At 43.9% G+C, this 19,994-nt stretch overlaps 1 protein-coding gene across 2 annotated transcripts in view; it reads left to right on the top strand.

Annotated features, from left to right (window-relative positions):
* Positions 1–19,994, top strand: part of RAB28 (RAB28, member RAS oncogene family) — a 167,058-nt gene that overhangs the window by 138,921 nt on the left and 8,143 nt on the right. Inside the window, exons 6-7 of one of the 2 annotated variants that reach the window (XM_038745821.1) lie at positions 11,770–11,847; positions 15,107–15,411. In XM_038745821.1, coding sequence (XP_038601749.1) covers positions 11,770–11,847; positions 15,107–15,145 — 117 coding nt within the window. In that variant the 3' untranslated portion in view covers positions 15,146–15,411. Of the gene's footprint in view, positions 1–11,769; positions 11,848–15,106; positions 15,412–19,994 lie in introns of those variants that run through there. The other variant, XM_038745820.1, reaches the window with a different exon arrangement.

The following is a 19,994-nucleotide window of genomic DNA, read 5'->3' as shown; positions in this document are numbered from 1 at the left end:
TCCACCCCAGTCCTTAGTACAGTGCCTGGCACATAGTAAGCACTTAACAAATACCGTAATTTTTGTTGAGAAGCAGCGTGGAACATGGAAGAACATGGGTTTGGGAGTCAGAGGAAGTGGGTTCCAATCCCGTCTCTGCCATTTGTCTATTGTGTGACCGTGGGCAAGCCCCTTCACTTCTCTGTGCCCCAGTTACCTCATGTGTAAAATGGAGATTAAGACTGTGAGCTCCCCATGGGACAACCTGATTACCCTGTATCTACCGCAACGCTTAAAACAATGCTTGGCACATTGTAAGTGCTTAACAAACACCATAATTATTGTTATTACTATTATTATTAATCCCCACTCTGCCACTTGTTTGCGTGTGACCTTGGGCAAGTCACTTAATTTCTCTGTGCCTCAGTTACCTTATCTGTAAAATGAGGATTATCACTGTGAGCCCCATGTGAGTCACAGACTTTGTGCAGCCTGATTAGCTTGTATTTATCCTAGTCAGCGCTTAGTACAATGTGTGGCATGTAATAAACACATAAATCCCATAAAAAAGAGTGCTTTCTGTGTTTATAACTCCGTACTAATTGCTTGGTAGAGTACAGTACAATAGAATTGGTAGATATGAGCTCTGTCCTCCAGTAGTGAAAGAGTTTACAGTCTATCTTAATGGTTTTGGTTTGATCTTGCTTGAAAGTGCTTCTGGATTATAGCATTTCTAGGAAACTGGTCAACCTGAAATAAGCAGACTTCATTCAGATGAGAAAGGTAATGTGAAACAAATATTTAGTGGAGGGGAGAAATTTAGAAAGCAAAAAAGTGTTAAGAAGCCTGAGAGTTTCTTGTGAATTTGCAATGTTATGACAGTAAAACCATTATTGTAGGGTACAATCTTATAATCAAGGATAGGATTAATTTACATCTTTTTAGGCATCAGGTAAGATACTAAGCGTTGAACAACTCCTGGTCAAATGTCAAAACTGGTAGGCATTCTACTGTTTTTGGTTATAATGCAACAGCATGAAGCTCAGATCAACCTTAGGAATGAACTCAATCTATTGTATTTATTGAGCGCTTACCCTGTGCAGTGTTGTACTTAGTGCTCGAGAGAGTGCATTATAACTGAGTTGGAAGACAAATTCCCTGCCCACAGAAAGCTCACAGTCTAGAGCGGGAGACAGACATTAATATTAATAAATTATGGATATGTATATAAGTGCTATGGGGGTGAAGGAGGGGTGAATGAAGGGAGCAAATCAGAGTGATGCAGAATGGAGTGGGGAAAGAGAAATGAGGGTTTAGTCAGAGAAGATGTGCCTTCAGCAAAGCTTTGCAGGTGGAGAGAATAATCGTCAGATATGAAGAGGGAGGATATTCCAGGCCAGAGGCAAGACGTGGGTGAGAGATCAGCGGCAAGTTAGTCTAGATCCAGGTACAATGAGTAGATTGGTATTAGAGGGCTGACGTCTATGGAGAGCAGCGGGGTAAGGTATGAGGGGGCAAAGTGATTGAGTGTTTTAAACCCAGTGGGAAGGAGTTTCTGTTTGATGCGGAGGGGAATGAGCAACCACTGGAGGTTCTTGAGGAGTGGGGAAACATGGGCAACGCGTTTTTGTAGAAAAATGATCTGGGCAGCAGAGTGAAATTTGGACTGGAGTCGGGAGAGACAGGAGGCGGGGAGGTCAGTAAGGAGGCTGGTCCAGTAATCAAGATGGGATAGGACAAGTGCTTGGATTAATGTGGTAGCAGTTTGGATGGAGAAGAAAAGGGAGGTTTTAATGATGTGAAGGTTGAACGGACAGAATGTAGTGATAGATTGAATATGTGGGTTGAATGAGAGAGCAGAGTCAAAGACAGTGCTCTCAGCATTGAGAGACAGGAAGGATGGTGGTACTGTCTGGTGATGGGAAAATCAAGGGGAGGACAGGGTTTGGGTGTGAGGATAAGGAGTTCTGTCTGGAACATATTAAGTTTGAGGTGTCAGTGGGACATCCGAGTACAGATTTCATTCATTCATTCATTCAATCGTATTTATTGAGTGCTTACTGTGTGCAGAGCACTGCACTAAGCACTTGGGAAGTACAGTTCAGCAGCAAATAGAGACAATCCCTGCCCACAACGGGCTCACAGTCTAGAAGGGGGGAGACAGGCATCAAAACAAGTAAACAGGCATCAGTAGCATTATTATAAATAAAAATAATTATAGATATATGCACATCATTAATAAAAATAAATAGTTTCATAATTATAAATATGTACAAGAGCTGTGGGGTGGGGAGGGGGGGTAGAGCAGAGGGAGTGAGGAGGGGTGATGGGGAAGGGAGGGGGAGCAGAGGAAAAGGGGGGCTTAGTTTGGAAAGACCTCCTGGAGGAGGTGAGCTTTCAGTAGGACTTTGAAGGGGGAAGCGAGCTAGTTTGGCAGATTTGAGGAGGGAGGGCATTCCAGGCTAGAAGTAGGATGTGGGCCAGGGGTTGACAGTGGGACAGGAGAGGATCAGGCACAAATGGGAAGGTTCGTGCCAGAGGAGCGGAGTGTGCGGGCTGGGATATAGAAGGAGGGAAGGGAGGTGAGGTAAGAAGGGGCAAGGTGATGTCGTGAAGACAGGAGGAAATGCAAGTCCGCAGAGAGGGAGGGAGAGAAGAGCTGAAAATGTCGATTTGGGAATCATCTGTGTGGTGATGGTCGTTGAAGCCATGGGAGCGAATGAATTCATCAAGGGATTGGGTATAGGTGGAGAATAGAAGGAGACTCAGAACTGAACCTTGAGGGGCTCCCACAGGTAGAGGATGGGAGGCCAAGGAGGAGCCTGGAAAAGAGACTGAGAATGAGTGGCTAGAGAGATAGGAGGAGAACCAGGAGAGGTCAGGGGCGGTGAAGCCAAAGTTGGATAATGTTTCCAGGAGAAGGGGGTGGTCGACAGGGTCAAAGTCAGCCGAGGGGTTGAGGATAAATGAAACTAACCCTCCCATGCTCATGTAAACTATTCATGCCCATGTGCTGCTTGCAAACCTTTAAGGCTCAATCAGGTTGTGGATGGTTTTGGAACAGAACCTAACAAAATGCATGTATGTCTTTGGGAAACGTCTGTGACAAAGATGTCGATTTTTCATAATGAATGTGAGGGGAAAAAATGGTGGAGGGGATGGAAATGAGGAGAGCACAGGTTTCAAAGGCTTGCAGGCCAGAAAGCCACCATTTTGGGGCTTTTTCAGTCCTGATTGGAAGTTTTCATGTCCCTTCAGAGACCTGAGGGTCAGTTCATGCGCTGGTTATTAATGATAATAATAATAATAATAATGGTATTTGTTAAGTGCTTACTATGTGCCAAGCACTGTTCTAAGTACTGGAGTAGATACAAGGTAATCGAGTTGTCCCACTTAGGACTCACAGTCTTCATCCCATTTTACATATGAGGTAACTGAGACACAGAGAAGTTAAGTGACTTGCCCAAGGTCACACAGCTGACAAACGGCGGAGTCAGGATTGGAACCCGTGACCTCTGACTCCCAAGCCTGGACTCTTTCCACTAAGCCATGCTGCATCTCCATTTCCCCATTGATGTGGACCCTTGTGCCTAAAGATTTAGCTGTTCATAATACATTCATGTTTTTTGAAGAATAATAGTTGGGTACACTTGTATTTAGGAATAGCAGAAAGGGTAGCTTTCTTACACTCCATCCCAGTTCTGTGTGACCTTGGGCAAGTCACTTAACTTCTCTGTACCTCAGTTTACCCCTCTCAGGGTCGCTCCTGGAGAGTTTCCGGTACTCTACCAGTTCGGCTACGGGAGGGAGAGTCAAGCAGCGGGATATCCCTTCCATTCCTAGGTTGGGCAGTGGCTAGCGAGAGGAAGGCAATCTGCTACAAGTCAAAAACTCACCCGAACTAGGCGGCAGCAGAATGGGAGAAAGTCGAGGGCGGAGACTCGAGTTGACTGCGTGGAAGGCGGCAATGGTCAACCAATTCCGGATTTTTACCAAGAAAACTCTATGGATCCACTACTTGAACGATTGCAGATGGAGAGCGTGGCGTTCCGGGACAGATGTTTCTGAGGTATCGCTATGGGTCGGAATACGACAAGACCTCAGTTTGCTCCTCTGTAAAATGAGTGTAAATGTACCTCTTCTCCCACCTCTTCAGATTAAATCTCATGTGGGATAGGTACTGTGTCCTGTCAGCATGTATAGAAGCAGCGTGGCTTAGTGGAAAGGTCATGGATTTGGGAGTCAATGGTTGTGGGTTCCAATCCTGGCTCCGCCACTTACCAGCTGTGCTACTTTGGGCAAGTCACTTAACTTCTCTGTGCCTCAGTCCCCTCCTCTATAACATGGGGATTAAGACTGTGAGCCCTGTGTGGGACAACCTGATTGCCTTGTGTCTACCCTAGCGCTTAGAACGGGGCTTGGCACATAGTAAGTGCTTAACAAATACCATCATCATAATTATTATATATTGTACCTACCCTAGGGCTTAATAAAGCTCTGCTTTATAGGCTCTGCACATAGTAAGCGCTCAATAAATACGATTGATGATAAAGCACTTGGCACATAGTAAGCTCTTAACAAATATCACAATTATTATTATTACCCCCAGTGAAGCAGGCTGCTTCTTAGGAGTGGGGACAGAAAGAAGAAAGGAGCTCTTTTTCTCTGTTATGCAGGAACTGTGGCTGCAGGAAAGATCTCAGAACAGTGCTTTGCACATAGTAAGCGCTTAATAAATGCCATTAAAAAAAAGAGTAGAGAGACAAAGAAAACTAGGTAGTTTGAAGAGCCTTGACGCTAAAGGGAAGATTGATCCAGGAAGCATAATAATAATAATAATACTAATGATGGTATTGATTAAGCGCTTACTATGTGCAAAGCACTGTTCTAAGCGCTGGAGAGGTTACAAGGTGATCAGGTTGTCCCACGGGGGGTTTACAGTTTTAATCCCCATTTTACAGATGAGGTAACTGAGGCACAGAGAAGTTAAGTGACTTGCCCAAAGTCACACAGCTAAGCATGGTGCTGAAGCACAGGTCCCGTTTGAACCCTGGAAGCTGGACGATTTTTTCCAGCATTCAAGTGAAGAGGAGGACAATCAGCAGAGTGCCTGTGAAAACCAGTTCTACTGGGCCCCATACTTTGGCGACAGTGAAGGAAGCCAGGAGAATCACTCCATGGTGCCTCTCCTTGAAGATTCATTAATTCAGTCATATTTATTGAGCGCTTACTGGGTGCAGAGCACTGTACTAAGCGCTTGGGAGAGTGCAGTACTACAATAAGCAGACATATTCCCTGCTCACAACTACCTTATGGTCTAGAGATGTAGCTGAACCAATAGACTGTGAGCCCGCTGTTGGGTAGGGACTGTCTCTATGTGTTGCCGACTTGTACTTCCCAAGCGCTTAGTACAGTGCTCTGCACACAGTAAGCGCTCAATAAATACGATTGATTGATTGATTGATTGATTGGGGAGGAAATGGAGGGGTTGGGCTGGGGGAACAAGGAAGATACTCGGTGAGGGGAAGTGAGTTTTGTCCTGGGAGAGCAGGACATGCAGAGCATTTAAGCTGTGGACCCTGGGTGGACTCAGGGCACAGGAAGGGCTTGGAGAGGATCCTTGGAAGTTGGGAGTACAGCAGCTAAGACTCTGGATGAGCGAGGTTCCTGCCCCTGTGGGAGAGAATAATAATAATAATAATAATAATAATGATGGCATTTATTAAGCGCTTACTATGTGCAAAGCACTGTTCTAAGCGCTGGGGAGGTAACAAAGTAATCAGGTTGTCCCACGGGGGGCTCACAGTCTTAATCCCCATTTTACAGATGAGGTAACTGGGACACAGAGAAGTTAAGTGACTTGCCCAAATTCACACAGCTGACAATTGGCGGAGCTGGGATTTGAACCCATGACCTCTGTCTCCAAAGCCCGGGCTGTTTCCACTGAGCCATGCTGCTTCAGAGAAGAACAAGAGCCCCATGATGCCAATAGGGAAGAACTCTTGGTGGGGGAAATAGTAGATCCAGGGAAAGGTGGTTTGAAGTGGATAGAGAAGCAGCATGGCGCTGTGGAAAGAGCACAGGCTTGGGAGTCAGAGGTCATGGGTTCAAATCCCGGCTCCACCGCTTGTCAGTGATGTGACTTAGGGCAAGTCACTTAGCTTTTCTGTGCCTCAGTTACCTCATCTGTAAAATGGGGATAAAGACTGTGAGCCCCACGTGAGATAACCTGATCACCTTGTATCTTCCCCAGCGCTTAGAACAGTGCTTTGCACATAGTCAGCGCTTAACAAATGCCATCATCATCATCATCATTTGTTCATTCTTTCTATTGTATTTATTGAGCGCTTACTGTGTGCAGAGCACTGTACTAAGCACCTGTGTGCAGAGCACTGTAGTAAGCGCTTGGCAAGTACAGTTCAGCAATAGAGACAATCCCTACCCACACCGGGCTTACATTCTAGAAGTGGGGAGACCGAAATCAAAACAAGTAAACAGGCATCAATATATATAAATAGAATTATAGATAATTATATCTACAGAAACACACTGGATATGTCACCCCCCTCCTCAAAAATCTCCAGTGGTTGCACATCAACCTTCATATGAAGCAAAAACTCCTCACTGTTGGCTTCAAAGCCTTCCATCAGCTCGCCCCCTCCTACCTCACCTCCCTCCTCTCCTCCTACAGCCCAGCCCGCACCCTCCACTCCTCTGCCGCTAACCTCCTCACTGGGCCTCATTCTCATTTGTTCTGCCGTCGACCCCCAGCCCACGTCCTACCTCCGGCGTGGAATGCCCTCCCTCCTCACATCCGCCAAACTAGCTCCCTTCCCCCCTTCAAAGCCCTACTGAGAACTCACCTCCTCCAGGAGGCCTTCCAGAATGAGCCCCCCTTTTCCTCTGCTCCTCCTCCCGTCCCCATTGCCCCAGACCCTCCCTCTGCTCTACCCCCCTCCCTGCCCCACAGCACTTGTGTATATTTGTACATATTTATTATTCTAATTATTTTATTAATGATGTGTATATATCTATAATTCTATTTATTTTGATGCTACTGATGCCCGCCTACTTGTTTTGTTTTATTGTCTGTCTTCCCCTTCTAGACTGTGAGCCCATTATTGGGTAGGGATTGTCTCTATCTGTTGCCGAATTGCACTTTCCAAACGCTTAGTACTGTACATTGCACACTGTAAGCACTCAGTAAATATGATTGAATGAATGAATGGATATATACATATATAAATAAGTGCTGTGGAGCAGGGGGAAGGAAGAGCAAATGAAGGAAGTCAAGGTAACGCGCAAGGGATGGGGAGCTGAAGAAAAGGGGGGCTTAGTCTGGGAAGGCCTCTTGGAAGAGGTGAGCCTTTTCAGTAGGGCTTTGAAGCAGGGAAGAGTGATTGTTTGGCAGATTTGTGGAGGGAGGGCATTCCAGGCCAGAGGTAGGAGATGAGCCAGGGGTCGACGGCGGGACAGGCGAGATGGAGCCACGGTGAGAGGGTTAGCAGCAGAAGAGTGGATTGTTCAGGGTGGGATAAAGAAGGAGAGAAGGGAGGTGAGGTAAAAAGGGGATGGACAGCTTTGAAACCAATAGTGAGGAGTTTTTGTGCGATACGGAGGTGTATAGACAACCACAGGAGATTTTTGAGGTGGGGGGGGGGGGCGGGGGGAGACATGCCTAGAATGCTTCTATAGAAAGATAATCCTGGCAGCAGAGTGAAGTATGGACTGAAGTGGGGAGAGACAGGAGGTTGGGAGTTCAGAAAGGATGCTGATGCAGTAATCCAGCGGGATGGGATGAGTGATTGTACTAACGTTTTTTATTTTGTTTTGGTGATTACCTTGTTAAGATCACATTAAATATTGTATAGGTATCAGCTCTTAGTGTCGTCCACTTGCAGTAGGGACTGGGGGAGAAGCTGTAGCAGCCAGGGAGACACGTGGACATGAAGAGCCATGGGGGTGGAAAGGGCTCCTTTAAGAGCTTCTTGCAGCCAACCCCGGGATGGGATTGGTAGGCTAGTTCCTTATGACCTTTATGTTTTCAGGAAGATGCCTGGGCTTCAGCTGTAGGGTGGTGTCAGTGTAAAGGTTGCAGGGACTTGAGGTGCAGTGAGGAGGATGCCCTGAAACCTGTGGTAAAAGCACAGGAGAACTGGACGTCTTGAGGATCCACGGAAGCTTACTTGGATCTGGGTGCTCCTAAAGGGACTCCGGGGGCTCTTTCAGCTGGGATTTAGGATTGAAAACCCCCTGTTATATCACAACACCAGGGTGGCATGGGGAGAATCTTGAGGAACTGCCCCCCACGTCCTCCCTCACCGTTGTTGGAATTTGAGAAGCAGAAGTTATTTTATCTTGGCTTCACTGATATCGGTCTCTCCCGGCTCTCCTGTCTCTCTGGCCGCTTACAGTCTCTTCCGCAGGCCCCTCCAAATGTGGGGGTCCTTCAAAGCTCAGTTCTGGGTCCCCTTCTATTCTCCATCTAAAGCCACTCCCTCGGAGATTGAATTCGCTCCCATGACTTCAATTACCATCTGTACACGGATGATTCCCAAATTTACTTCTCCAGCCCTGACGTCTTTCTTACTGTGCAGTCTCACATTTCCTCCTGCCTTCAGGACCTCTTTTCTTGGATGCCTCACCGACACCTCGAACTTGACAACAGTGGCAACAGTGGTTGCCTTCAAGGCCCTATTGAGAGCTCACCTCCTCCAGGAGGCCTTCCCAGACTGAGCCCCTTTCTTCCTCTCCCCCTCGTCCCCCTCTCCCCCTCCATCCCTCTCTACATCCCCCATCTTACCTCCTTCCCTTCCCCACAGCACCTGTATATATATGTATATATGTTTGTACATATTTATTACTCTATTATTTATTTATTTTACTTGTACATATCTATTCTATTTATTTTATTTTGTTAGTATGTTTGGTTTTGTTCTCTGTCTCCCCCTTTTAGACTGTGAGCCCACTGTTGGGTAGGGACTGTCTCGATATGTTGCCAACTTGTACTTCCCAAGTGATTAATACAGTGCTCTGCACACAGTAAGTGCTCAATAAATGCGATTGATTGATTGATTGATTGATTGACATGTCCAAAACACAGACCTCCTCACCTTCTCACCAAACCCTGCCCTTCCCATGACTTTCCTGTCACTGTAGGCTGCAGAACCCGTCACCCTGGCATTATCCTTGACTCTTACTTTTCTTTAATGGTATTCGTTAAGTGCTTACGGTGTGCCAGACACTGAACTAAGCACTGGGCTAGATACGAGGCTGTCAGGTTGGACACAGTCCCTGCCCCACATGGCATCGCAGTCCTGATCCCCATTTTACAGGTGAGGTAACTGAGGCACAAAGAAATGAAAGTGACTGGCCCAAGGTCATCCAGCAGACAGGTGGTGGGGCCGGATTTGAACCCAGGTCCTCCTGACTCCTGGGCCCAGGCTCTATCCACTAGACCACACTGCTTCTCGATCTCATCTCTGTAATTCAACCCATTCACCGAGCGTGTCACTAAATCCCGTCAATTGCAGCTTCTAGAATCCCCCCTTTCTTCTCCATCCCAACTGCAGTCTTCCTGATCCAAGCTCTTATCATTTCCCGCCTTGACTATCCATCAACCTCCTTGCTGACCTCCTTGCCTTCTTTCTCCCCTCACCAGTCCATACTTCGTTATGCTGCCTGAATTATTTGTCTACAAAATGAATTAGTACACATCTCTCCACTCCTCAAAAACCTCTTATGGCTGCCCGTACATTCTTGTATCAAACAAATTCTCACCATTGACTAGAATAGCTCACCCCCATCCTATCATGCCTCGCTGATCTCCTACGAAAACCCAGACACACACTCGCCTCTTCTAATGCCAACCTATTCTCTGTACCTCAATCTTATCTCTCTCACCACCCGTCCCTTGCCCGTGTCCTCCCTCTGGCTTGGAACTCCCTTCCCCTTCAACGGTCCACCACTCTCCCCACCTTCAAAACCTTCCTAAAATCACATCTCCTGCTAGAGGCCTTCCCTGACTAAGCCCACTTTTCCCTTTCCCGCTTTCCCCTCTGTCACCCCTAAGCACTTGGCTGTGTACTTACGTACACCTGTGCATATATACTCTACCATTTCCCTTATCTGTAATTTATTTTAATGTCTGGTTCCCCACGTAGACTGTAAGCTCTTTGTGGACAGGGATCATTATCTATCAAGCCCATTATGTACTTTCCCAAGAACTCAGTACAGTCCTCTGCACACTGTAAGCACTCAGTAAATACCACTGATTGGTTGATAGGAAGTTGCCAACGATGTCGCCAACTTGTACTTCCCAAGCGCTTAGTACAGTGCTCTGCACACAGTAAGCGCTCAATAAATACGATTCAAAAAAAAAAAGAAGTTCCAATAAAGGAGTGATTGTAGGAGAGGAGGCCAACTAGATGCCACATGGTGCCTGGAAAGTACAGGTCAGAGCAGTTGTATGGGAGTGGTTGTTCCCCCTCGTCCCCCTCTCCATCCCCCCCATCTTACCTCCTTCCCTTCCCCACAGCACCTGTATATATGTATATATGTTTGTACATATTTATTACTCTATTTATTCATTTATTTATTTTACTTGTACATATCTATTCTATTTATTTTATTTTGTTTGTATGTTTGGTTTTCTTCTCTGTCTCCCCCTTTTAGACTGTGAGCCCACTGTTGGGTAGGGACTGTCTCTATATGTTGCCAACTTGTACTTCCCAAGCGCTTAGTACAGTGCTCTGCACACAGTAAGCGCTCAATAAATACGATTGATTGATTGATTGATTGACATACATCATAACAAGAGCAGGATAGAAAAGTTGTTTCACCATTTGGGAAGTTACTGGAGATCTAGGGAAAAGTTGTTGCTTTGGAGTAGAAAATTTGGAGACTAATTCAGGAAGTTCCAGGATAGTGTGACCTTGGGCAAGCCACTTATCTTCTCTGTGCCTCAAGTTACCTCATCTGGAAAATGGGGATTAAGACTGAGAGCCCAATATTGGACAACCTGATCTACCCAAGTGCTTAGAACTTGACACATAGTAAGCGTTTAACAAATACTGTAATTTATGATTGTGATTATTATTGTTTTTAGAGTTGGTGGTGATGAATTATATAATTCAGTTAACAGACGTGGCACATTTAAGGGCCTCAAACATGGGAGAAATAAAGTAGCACAGTAGTTGGGGTTGGTTAGAAACTGTTCCATTATTTCTTAGATTTAGTAATAAAATTTTTATTTTAAGATTATGTGATAATTAGTGTGTCGTATGTTATAGTAGTATATTAAAATTGAGCATCTTAATTAGAAGACTTGCATTTTAGTTAATGTCAGTGGACTCTTGCTTTGTGTTTGAACTGAAAATTTTTTGTACTGAAACCAACTTAGTTTACTTTAAGGATGAAATATACTTTCAGCAATGTTCTTAAAATAAATGATTGTTATTTTAGCTTTTAGTGAAATGAGAGTTTTTTGAGGAGTTTGAAGCACATTTTAGGTAAGAATGCCTTAAAATGGTAATGTTTTGGGATAGATTTGTAAATTCAGACAAACAATTCTCCATATTCTGTTTTTTTTCCCCTTTTACTTTGTTTAATTATTTTAAAAGATCTCTATTTAAGATTGTTGCATATGCCAGATGAAGTTATTTTTGGAACTGTCTAGTCAAGTCGTATTTTTGCATCTCTCATTGTTTATAATTCAAGAAAATATGATGTATTCTAAAGTAACTTGAGGATGTCTGTTTTTAATCATTTAAACTTAATTCCTTTATATAGGTCTTCCTGTGTTTTCAGAGAGTTGCTGCTGAAATCCTTGGCATCAAATTAAACAAAGCAGACATGGAACAGTCACAGGTGACAGTTCTGAATATTATGCTTATTATGCTTTAAATGAATTTTGCCCTGAAAACTATTTTCATCTGTTCTTGCCCATTCCATATCCCTTTATTGCAGTTCATATATTCACACCTTATACAATTACCTCTAACACCCGCAAAATATGATATTCATGAACCAGTCATCAGTTATTGACAGTTATATCTGTATTTTTGTCCTCAAGCAAAATGGATTCTTCTAAAATATCATTCATTCAGTGGTATTTATTGAGTGCTTAATGTGTGCAGACTTCTAGACTGTGAGCCCACTGTTGGGTAGGGACCGTCTCTGTATGTTGCCAACTTGTACTTCCCAAGCGCTTAGTACAGTGCTGTGCACACAGTAAGCGCTCAATAAATACGATTGATTGATTGCAGAGCACTGTACTAAGTGCTTGGGAGAGTACAATAGATTTGGTAGATACAGTTCTGCCTTCAAGGAGCTTTCAGTCTACCAAAGAGGTTACAGTCTAATGAGAGGCTTACTTGACTGCACAATATGAAGTTTCATATTTGGCTTCTTTCAAATGAATTTTCTGTATTTTGTAAACAAAATAGTGGTATTTACTGAGTTCTTGCTATAAGTGTAGCATTGCACTAAGCACTTGGGAATTAGCAGAATATGTGGACACTTTCCTTGTCCATATCGAGCTTACGGTCAAATGTAGTGAACTTTTAATTTTTTTTATAATTGCAACATTATCTGTTTAGCACCGTTTACTCTATCACTAATAATAATAATAATTAATAATTTTGGTATTTTTTCAAGCGCCTACTATGTGTGTGGCACTGTATTAAGCACTGGGGTGGATACAAGCAAATCAGGTTGGACACAGGCCCCGTCCCAAATGGGACTCACGGTTTCAAGCCCCATTTTACAGATGAGGTAACTGAGGCATGGAGAAGTGAAGTGACTCTCCCAAGCCCATGCTCTATCATTCATTCATTCATTCATTCAATCATATTTATTGAGCGCTTACTGTGTGCAGAGCACTGTATTAAGCGCTTGGGAAGTACAAGATGGCAACATATAGAGATGGTCCCTACCCAACAGCGGGCTACGCCATTAGGCATTAAAGGAGTTTTAAATATATATCAGTTCATGTATTCCATAACAACATGCCATTTCAGTGCCTCAGCATTAAAATTCATGTAAATTGTTTTGTCCTCGTATTAATTTGTTAATGCTTGAATTCTTACAGCCTTCGTCTCTTTAAATAACCTCAATTTTGGATACAGATGCACTCACTTCTTTTTAAGAAGGCATTCTTATTGTCATGACAGAATATGGGAAGAAGAATTATTTTCAAATGGACTATATGTCCAAGTGTAATTTTTCTCGGAGGTCAATATTCGAAATGCTTCATTAGACATTTTAAAAATAGTGGCTCAGTCATTTGAATATTGAGAGTCCAATTTTAGGAGAGGAACATAAATCCTTTCTTAAGTAAAACCATTTGGCTGGCAACCCCAAGCCATTTTATGTACTAGTTTGTGAAACTTTCTTAATTTTTTGTGCCCCTTTCCTCCCCTCAAATATACAGTGTATCAGTGTTCTTTTTGTCTAATAAATAAGTGCGACTGTCAGCAATCAAGTATATAAATAACACTGCAACAACTCTCCCAAACTGTGTGCTATGGTACAAAATACGGTAAAGAAATGGATTTAACGTTTTGGTTTCTAGAGTAACTTATTGGAAACAACAATAAATTGAAAGTTTGTTCTCCACCAGTTGCAATTCAGTAGACCCAGACTCCTTCTTTGGCTTCCTGATTGCTTTTCTGCATCTTTATTTTATTTCCCCCTTAGACTTTGAGCCCCAAGTGGGACAGGGATGATGTCTGACCTTGATTATCTTATATCTCTCATGGCTCAGTGGAAAGAGCCCGGGCTTTGGAGTCAGAGGTCATGGGTTCAAATCCCGGCTCTGCCAATTGTCAGCTGTGTGACTTTGGGCAAGTCACTTCACTTCTCTGTGCCTCAGTTCCCTCATTTGTAAAATGGGGATTAAGACTGTGAGCCCCACGTGGGACAACCTGATCACTTTGTATCCCCCTAGAGCTGCTGCTGCTGCTGCTGCTGCTGCTGCTGCTGCTGCTGCTCCTCCTCCTCCTCCTCCTCCTCCTCCTCCTCCTCCTCCTCCTCCTCCTCTTCTTCTTCTTCTTCTTCTTCTTCTTCTTCTTCTTCTTCTTCTTCTTCTTCTTCTTCTTCTCCTTCTCCTTCTCCTCCTCCTCCTCCTCCTCCTCCTCCTCCTCCTCCTTCTTCTCCTTCTCCTTCTTCTCCTTCTCCTTCTTCTCCTTCTTCTTCTCCTTCTTCTTCTCCTTCTTCTCCTTCTCCTCCTCCTCCTCCTCCTCCTTTCTTCTTTTCTTTCTTCTTCTTTTCTTCTTCCTTCTTCTTTCTTCTTCTTTCTTCTTTCTTCTTCTTTCTTCTTCTTCTTTATTATTATTATTATTTCTCTCCCAACAGTTAGAACAGTGGTTGACTCATAGTAAGCACTTTACAAATACCTTTGCTAGCATTAGAGCTTGGACTGATACTCTTATGGTAACTCATGGCGAATATGTCTGCTCATTCTTTCATCTGTTCAGTGGTAATTATTGAACACTTACGGTGTGCAGAGCACTGTACTAAGTGCTTGGGAGAGTACAGTACAACAATAAACAGGCACATTCCCTGCCCACAGTGAGTTTATAGTTTAGAGGGGGAACTATTAAGAGCTGTCTTGTCATCCTGTACAGGTGGACTGCTTATATTCTGTTGTATTGTACTCTTCCAAGTACTTAATACAGCGCATATATATATATATATCTAATTTATTTATTTATTCGTTCATTTATGTATCTCTGCATATTAATATCTGTCTCCCCCTCTAGACTGTGAGTTCATTGTGGGCAGGGAATGTGTTTGTTGTTGTATTGTACTCATTCATTCATTCATTCAATCATATTTATTGAGCACTTACTGTGTGCAGAGCACTGTACTAAGCGTGTGGGAAGTACAAGTTGGCAACATATAGAGTCGGTCCCTACCCAACAGTGGGCTCACAGTCTAGAAGGGGGTAGTCTCCCAAGCGCTTAGCACAGAGCTTTGCACAAAGTAAGGGCTCAATAAATATGATTGAATGAATGAATGAATGAATGAATGAGAACTCATTTGCTCCCACAGCTTCAACTATCATCTCTAAGCGGATGACACCCTAATCTGTAACTCCTCCCCTGTTCTCTCTCCTTCCCTCCAGGCTCACATCTCTACCTGGATGTCCTCCTGCCACCTATAACTCAACACGTCCAGGACAGAGCTCCTTTATCTTCCCTCCCAAACCCTGTCCTCTCTCGAACTTTCCCGTCACTGTGGACGGCACAACCATCCTTCCCGTCTCACAAGCCCGCAGCCTGGGTGTCATCCTTGACTCGGCTCTCTCATTCACCCAACATATGCAGTCCGTCACCAACTCCTGCAGATTTCACCTTCACAGTATCGCCAAGATCTGTTCTTTCCTCTCCATCCAAACCACTACCACATTAGTACAGTCACTCTTCCTATCCCGACTGGATTACTGCATCAATCTCCTTTTCTGACCTCCCAGCCTCCTGCCTCTCTCCACTTCAGTCCATACTTCACTCTGCTGCCCAGATTATCTTTCTACAGAAATGTTCAGGGCATGTCACCCCGTCCTCAAAAATCTCCAGTGATTTCCTATCAACCTTCGAATCAAACAAAAACTCCTCACTATAGGCTTCAAAGGTTTCCATCACCTTGCCCCTCCTACCTCACCTCCCTTCTACAGCCCAGCCCGTGCCCTGCTCTTCTGGTGCTAACCTTCTCACCATGCCTCATTTTCACCCGTCTCACCGCCGACCCCTGCTTACATCCTCCCTCTGGCCTGGAATGCTCTCCCTCTTCAAATCTGCCAGACAGTGACTCTCCCCTACTTCAAAGCCCGACTAAACGCACCCCTTTAAGAGGTCTTCCCAGACTAAACCCCTATTTTCCTCAGCTCCTCCTCCCTTCCGCATCAACACGACTCACTCCCTTTGCATTCCCCCCTCTCCCCGCCTCACAGCCCTTATGCATATATTTATAATTCTGTTTATTTATAGTGATGCCTGTTTACTTGTGTGGTCATCTGTCTCCCCCCTCTAGATTGTGAGCTCGGTGGGTGCAGGGGTTGTCTGTCTTTATTGCTATATTTGTACTTTCCAAGTGCTTAGTACAGTATTCTGCACACAGTAAGCGCTCAGTAAATATGATTGACTGAAGGAATGAATCTGCCTGTAGTAAGAGCTCAATAAATATGGTTAATTGATTGGCTAAGTATCGCTGGAGTCTCTTTTGCACCATTTGGATTAAATGGATTTGGATTCCCCTTTTAGACTGCTAGCCCAGTGTTGGGTAGGGACTGTCTCTATATGTTGCCAACTTGTACTTCCCAAGCGCTTAGTACAGTGCTGTGCACACAGTAAGTGCTCAATAAATACGATTGATTGATTGATTGATTGATTAAAGCTAAATTTTCCCTTAGAATTTGTTATTACCAGAATTAGATTAAAGGACTTTAAGATCTCTGTATCTTTTGGAGTTTTAGGAGCCTCCAATTACCTCACTTTTTTTTTTTAAATGATGTGATAACAGCGTGGCTCAGTGGAAAGATCCCAGGCTTGGGCTCTTTCCACGAAAGATCTCACCTGTCGAACCCCGGCTCCACCACGTGTCTGCTGTGTGACCTTGGGCAAGTCACTTAACTTCTTGGAGCCTCAGTTACCTCATCTGTAAAATGGGGATGATAACTGTGAGCCCCATACGAGACAACCTGATCACCTTGTATCCCCCCCCCAGCGCTTAGAACAGTGCTTTGAACATAGTAAGCGCTTAACAAATGCCATCATTATTATTATTATTGGGAGTCAGAGATCATGGGTTCTAATCCCGGCTCTGCCACATGTCTGCTGTGTGACCTTGGGCAAGTCACTTAACTTTTTGGAGCCTCAGTTACCTCATCTGTAAAATGGGGATGATAACTGTGAGCCCCATACGAGACAACCTGATCACCTTGTATCCCCCCCCAGCGCTTAGAACAGTGCTTTGAACATAGTAAGCGCTTAACAAATGCCATCATTATTATTATTATTGGGAGTCAGAGGTCATGGGTTCTAATCACGGCTCTGCCACATGTCTGCTGTGTGACCTTGGGCAAGTCACTTAACTTCTTGGAGCCTCAGTTACCTCATCTGTAAAATGGGGATGATAACTGTGAGCCCCATACGAGACAACCTGATCACCTTGTATCCCCCCCCCCAGCGCTTAGAACAGTGCTTTGAACATAGTAAGCGCTTAACAAATGCCATCATTATTATTATTATTGGGAGTCAGAGCTCATGGGTTCTAATCCCGGATCTACCACGTCTGCTGTGTGACCTTGGGCAAGTCACTGAACTTCTTGGAGCCTCAGTTACCTCATCTGTAAAATGGGGATGATAACTGTGAGCCCCATACGAGACAACCTGATCACCTTGTATCCCCCCCCAGCGCTTAGAACAGTGCTTTGAACATAGTAAGCACTTAACAAATGCCATCATTATTATTATTATTGGGAGTCAGAGGTCATGGGTTCTAATCCCGGCTCTACCACATGTCTGCTGTGTGACCTTGGGCAAGTCACTCAACTTCTCGGAGCCTCAGTTCCCTCATCTGTAGAATGGGGATGAAGACTGTGAGCCCCGCGTGGGACAACCTGATCACCTTGTATCCCCCCTGTGCTTAGAACAGGGCTTCGCCTATAGTAAGCACTTAAATCATCATCATCATCAATCGTATTTATTGAGCGCTTACTATGTGCAGAGCACTGTACTAAGCGCTTGGGAAGTACAAATTGGCAACACATAGAGACAGTCCCTACCCAACAGTGGGCTCACAGTCTATAAGGGCATCATCATTATTATTATTATTATTATTATTATCATTATTATTATTATCATTATTATTATTATCATTATTATTAGAGAAAGCAAGTTCTGGTCCATCTTAAGAGCTATTTCTTCAGTCTCTGGTGCCCGCTTACAACCACGTTCTTTAATCGCGTAGCTCATAGAGGGACCGTTGCTTTACATTTTGATGCTCTCGGAAGTCCAGCTGACTTCTGTAACTTTTATCAGTATTTTGTAAAAAGTGTTGAATTTCTGTCAGTTGTTGGGAGGCCTTTTTGGGGTGCAGACATTTGTTATTTCAGTGTTTTGTCACCAGTAGAGGGCATGTGGACACGTTCTCAACTTCTACTGATGAACTCACAAAGGCCGAATCCGGTGATGAATTTTGAATTACAAATATGCAGCCCATTCAGAGTTTGGGCTTTCTTTTAATTTTGTTATATCATCATCATCATCAATCGTATTTATTGAGCGCTTACTATGTGCAGAGCACCGTACTAAGCGCTTGGGAAGTACAAATTGGAAACATATAGAGACAGTCCCTACCCAACAGTGGGCTCACAGTCTAAAATATTATGTTAAAATTCTGTTAAATATGTTAAATTAATATTAATTAATATTAATAAGTTAGTATGTTAATATGCTAAATTATAAAATGTTATATTGTGTTCTTACTGTGCCATCTATTTTTGTTAGCAGAACCATGTCATTTCAGTTGATTCCGCCGGTGGAAATTTGAGGATTTGGCAAACCTACTTCCTATATTGTCAATATTTCTTCCTGAAAATGCTTAAGTAGCAGTTGGAGAAGCAGCGTGGCTCAGTGGAAAAGAGCATGGGCTTTGGAGTCAGAGGTCGGGGTTCAAATCCCGGCTCCGCCAATTGTCAGCTGGGTGACTTTGGGCAAGTCGCTTCACTTCTCTGTGCCTCAGTTACCTCATCTGTAAAATGGGGGTTAAGACTGTGAGCCCCCCGTGGGACAATCTGATCACCTTGTAACCTTTCCAGCGCTTAGAACCGTGCTTTGCACATAGTAAGCGCTTAATAAATGCCATTAAAAAAAGTAGTTTTGGTAGATTAGGGCACCACGCATAATTTACTGTTGAACCTAATGCTGAAGACTTTATGGCTTAGTGGAGATTAGTGAATTTTGTGCCAATAATAATAATAATAATAATAATAATAATAACAATAATAATGGTATTTTTTAAGTGCTTACTATGTGCAAAGCACTGTTCTAAGCACTGGGGGGATACAAGGTGATCAGGTTGTCCCACGTGGGGTTCACAGTCTTAATCCCCATTCTACAGATGAGGGAACTGAGGCACAGAGAAGCTAAGTGACTTGCCCAAAGTCATACAGCTGACTTTGCAATTGCAGTCATTCTTCCACAAATGTGGATTTTCCTTATGCGTTTTGGATAGCGCATAGTGAAAGTTCTTCTGAGAAAACACATCTGTTTGGGTACAGTGTGATGTTGGCAGTGTCAGGAAAGGCAAACTGTCTAATCTGAGTTGATCATGAATGCAACACCTATTTTCTAGGAGAACTGATGATACTACCACCTATGGAAAAAGTGCTTAAGGACAATCTAAACACACAAAAAATGTAAAGGTTCATTGTCTCGCACTTTATTGGGTCATTATTGTATGGTGGATTTATTCTTGAATACTGGTTGGTGTGAACTGAAAAATTACAAGAATAAGAAATACAATCCGGCATTCACCAGTTGTTATGTTGCCAGCTTGTACTTTCCAAGCGCTTAGTACAGTGCTCTGCACACAGTAAGCACTCAATAAATATGATTGATTGATTGATTATAAAAAGGTGGGATCAGGGTTTTTTTAAGTGGTATTTGTTAAGTGCTCACTACATGCCAGGCAATGTACTAAATGCTGGGGTAGATACAAGCTAAGCATGTTGGACACAGACTCCATGTCCCACATGGGGCTCACACTCTGAATCCCCATTTTACAGATGAGGTAACTGGCGCAGAGAAATTAAGTGACTTGCCCATGGTCGCGCAGCTGACAAGGGGCAGAGCCGGGATTAGAACTCAGGTCCGTCTGACTCCTGTGCCCGTGCTCTGTCCATTAGGCCACACTGCTTCTCAGTTGGTAAAATCCAAAGTATCAGTTTGGAAAATGATTTGCTATGGAATGATTTGGGGGAAGCAGTGTGGCTCAATCGAAAGAGCCTGGGC

Source organism: Tachyglossus aculeatus, chromosome 4 (assembly GCF_015852505.1).
Source record: "Tachyglossus aculeatus isolate mTacAcu1 chromosome 4, mTacAcu1.pri, whole genome shotgun sequence".
In the NCBI taxonomy this organism is placed as follows: Eukaryota; Metazoa; Chordata; class Mammalia; order Monotremata; family Tachyglossidae; genus Tachyglossus; species Tachyglossus aculeatus.
The sequence above is the reverse complement of the archived record's forward strand: the minus strand, read 5'-3'. Positions and strand labels throughout refer to the sequence as shown.